The sequence below is a fragment of the Colobus angolensis genome, unplaced genomic scaffold (genome assembly GCF_000951035.1).
Source record: "Colobus angolensis palliatus isolate OR3802 unplaced genomic scaffold, Cang.pa_1.0 Scaffold155, whole genome shotgun sequence".
NCBI classification, from domain to species: domain Eukaryota; kingdom Metazoa; phylum Chordata; class Mammalia; order Primates; family Cercopithecidae; genus Colobus; species Colobus angolensis.
Genome location: NW_012114655.1, coordinates 4,241,045 through 4,242,391, shown reverse-complemented (window position 1 = coordinate 4,242,391; position 1,347 = coordinate 4,241,045). Strand labels below are relative to the sequence as shown.

Here is a 1,347-nt window from a genome sequence, read left to right as displayed (position 1 = left end):
GACTCCGTCTCAAAAAAAAAAAATACAAAAAACTAGCCGGGTAAGGTGGCGGGCACCTGTAGTCCCAGGTACTTGGGAGGCTGAGACAGGAGAATGGCGTAAACCCAGGAGGCGGAGCTTGCAGTGAGCTGAGATCTGGCCACTGCACTCCAGACTAGGCGACAGAGCGAGACTCCGTCTCAAAAAAAAAAAAAATCTTAGCAATGATCTTGCATTGATTCTGTTTCCTGGGTTCCAATAACAAAAGATTTGTGTGATTTTTGCCTTTCTTGCAGATGGAAAAAGGAGATGATATTAACATTAAACAAGTGTTACTGAACATGAGAAAATACCGAATGGGTCTTATTCAGACCCCAGATCAACTGAGATTCTCATACATGGCTATAATAGAAGGAGCAAAATGTATAAAGGGAGATTCTAGTATACAGGTAAACCTTATACACGTTTAAAATCATATCTATTTGTTAAATACACATAGCATCAAATAACTGCACTCCACTTGAGCCCTTGTCGTCTTTGTTTCAAAAAGTATGTTTGAATTTTTGTGGTAAATCCAGTTGGCTGTCTTAAAATTGTAAAATTTTAGCTAGCTTCCTCATATATACTCAGCCTCAGGTTAAATCCTGTCTGTTACTTAAAAGCCCTTGTAGAAACAAGATTTCATTAAAGAAACTGAATTTTTCATTTTGGGGGTGGTTAAGCTTTTAATTATTAAAGTAACTGGAAACTTGAGATAGTTTTGCCCTCATTACACACTAATACTTGGTTTATATAATATTTGACTTTATAACAAACAACTTGAATATTTATGGCAGATATAATGAAATTCCAGCAAAATGTTACATTCTTCTGGTTGATGGCTTTATTCTCATGAAGCTGTTTTTACTGCATATTTGTAGAACCTAAATTCAAAGACTGATCAGAAGTTTGTGTTATGCACTAAGTTAAAATGTAATATAGAAACAACCACAGCCTCCATTTTTTGTATGGTTTAATCACATAGTATTGGACGTAAGCAGATACTGTAAATTGATGCATAATATAAGATAGACTGTCTTTTCATTATGTTTCTCATATGTGAACATATTTACTAGCACTTTCATTTCTGTGATTACTAGCCAATACAGGAATATAACTTAGACCATTGGTGTCAGAATAAAGGTGTATTTAAAAAGATTTTTTCCAAATCTTTAAATAGCATTAAAATATTCTTGGCCGGGCGCGGTGGCTCGCGCCTGTAATCCCAGCACTTTTGGGAGGCCGAGGTGGGCGGATCACAAGGTCAGGAGATCAAGACCATCCTGGCTAACACGGTGAAACCCCATCTCTACTAAAAAATACAAAAAA

The 1,347-nt window shown here is 36.4% G+C and overlaps 1 protein-coding gene across 1 annotated transcript in view; it reads left to right on the top strand.

Annotated features, from left to right (window-relative positions):
* The window catches only part of PTPN2 (protein tyrosine phosphatase, non-receptor type 2), a 68,232-nt gene that overhangs the window by 44,533 nt on the left and 22,352 nt on the right, over window positions 1-1,347 (top strand). Inside the window, exon 6 of the mRNA XM_011936636.1 lies at window positions 276-428. Coding sequence (XP_011792026.1) covers window positions 276-428 — 153 coding nt within the window. The remainder of the gene's footprint in view (window positions 1-275; window positions 429-1,347) is intronic.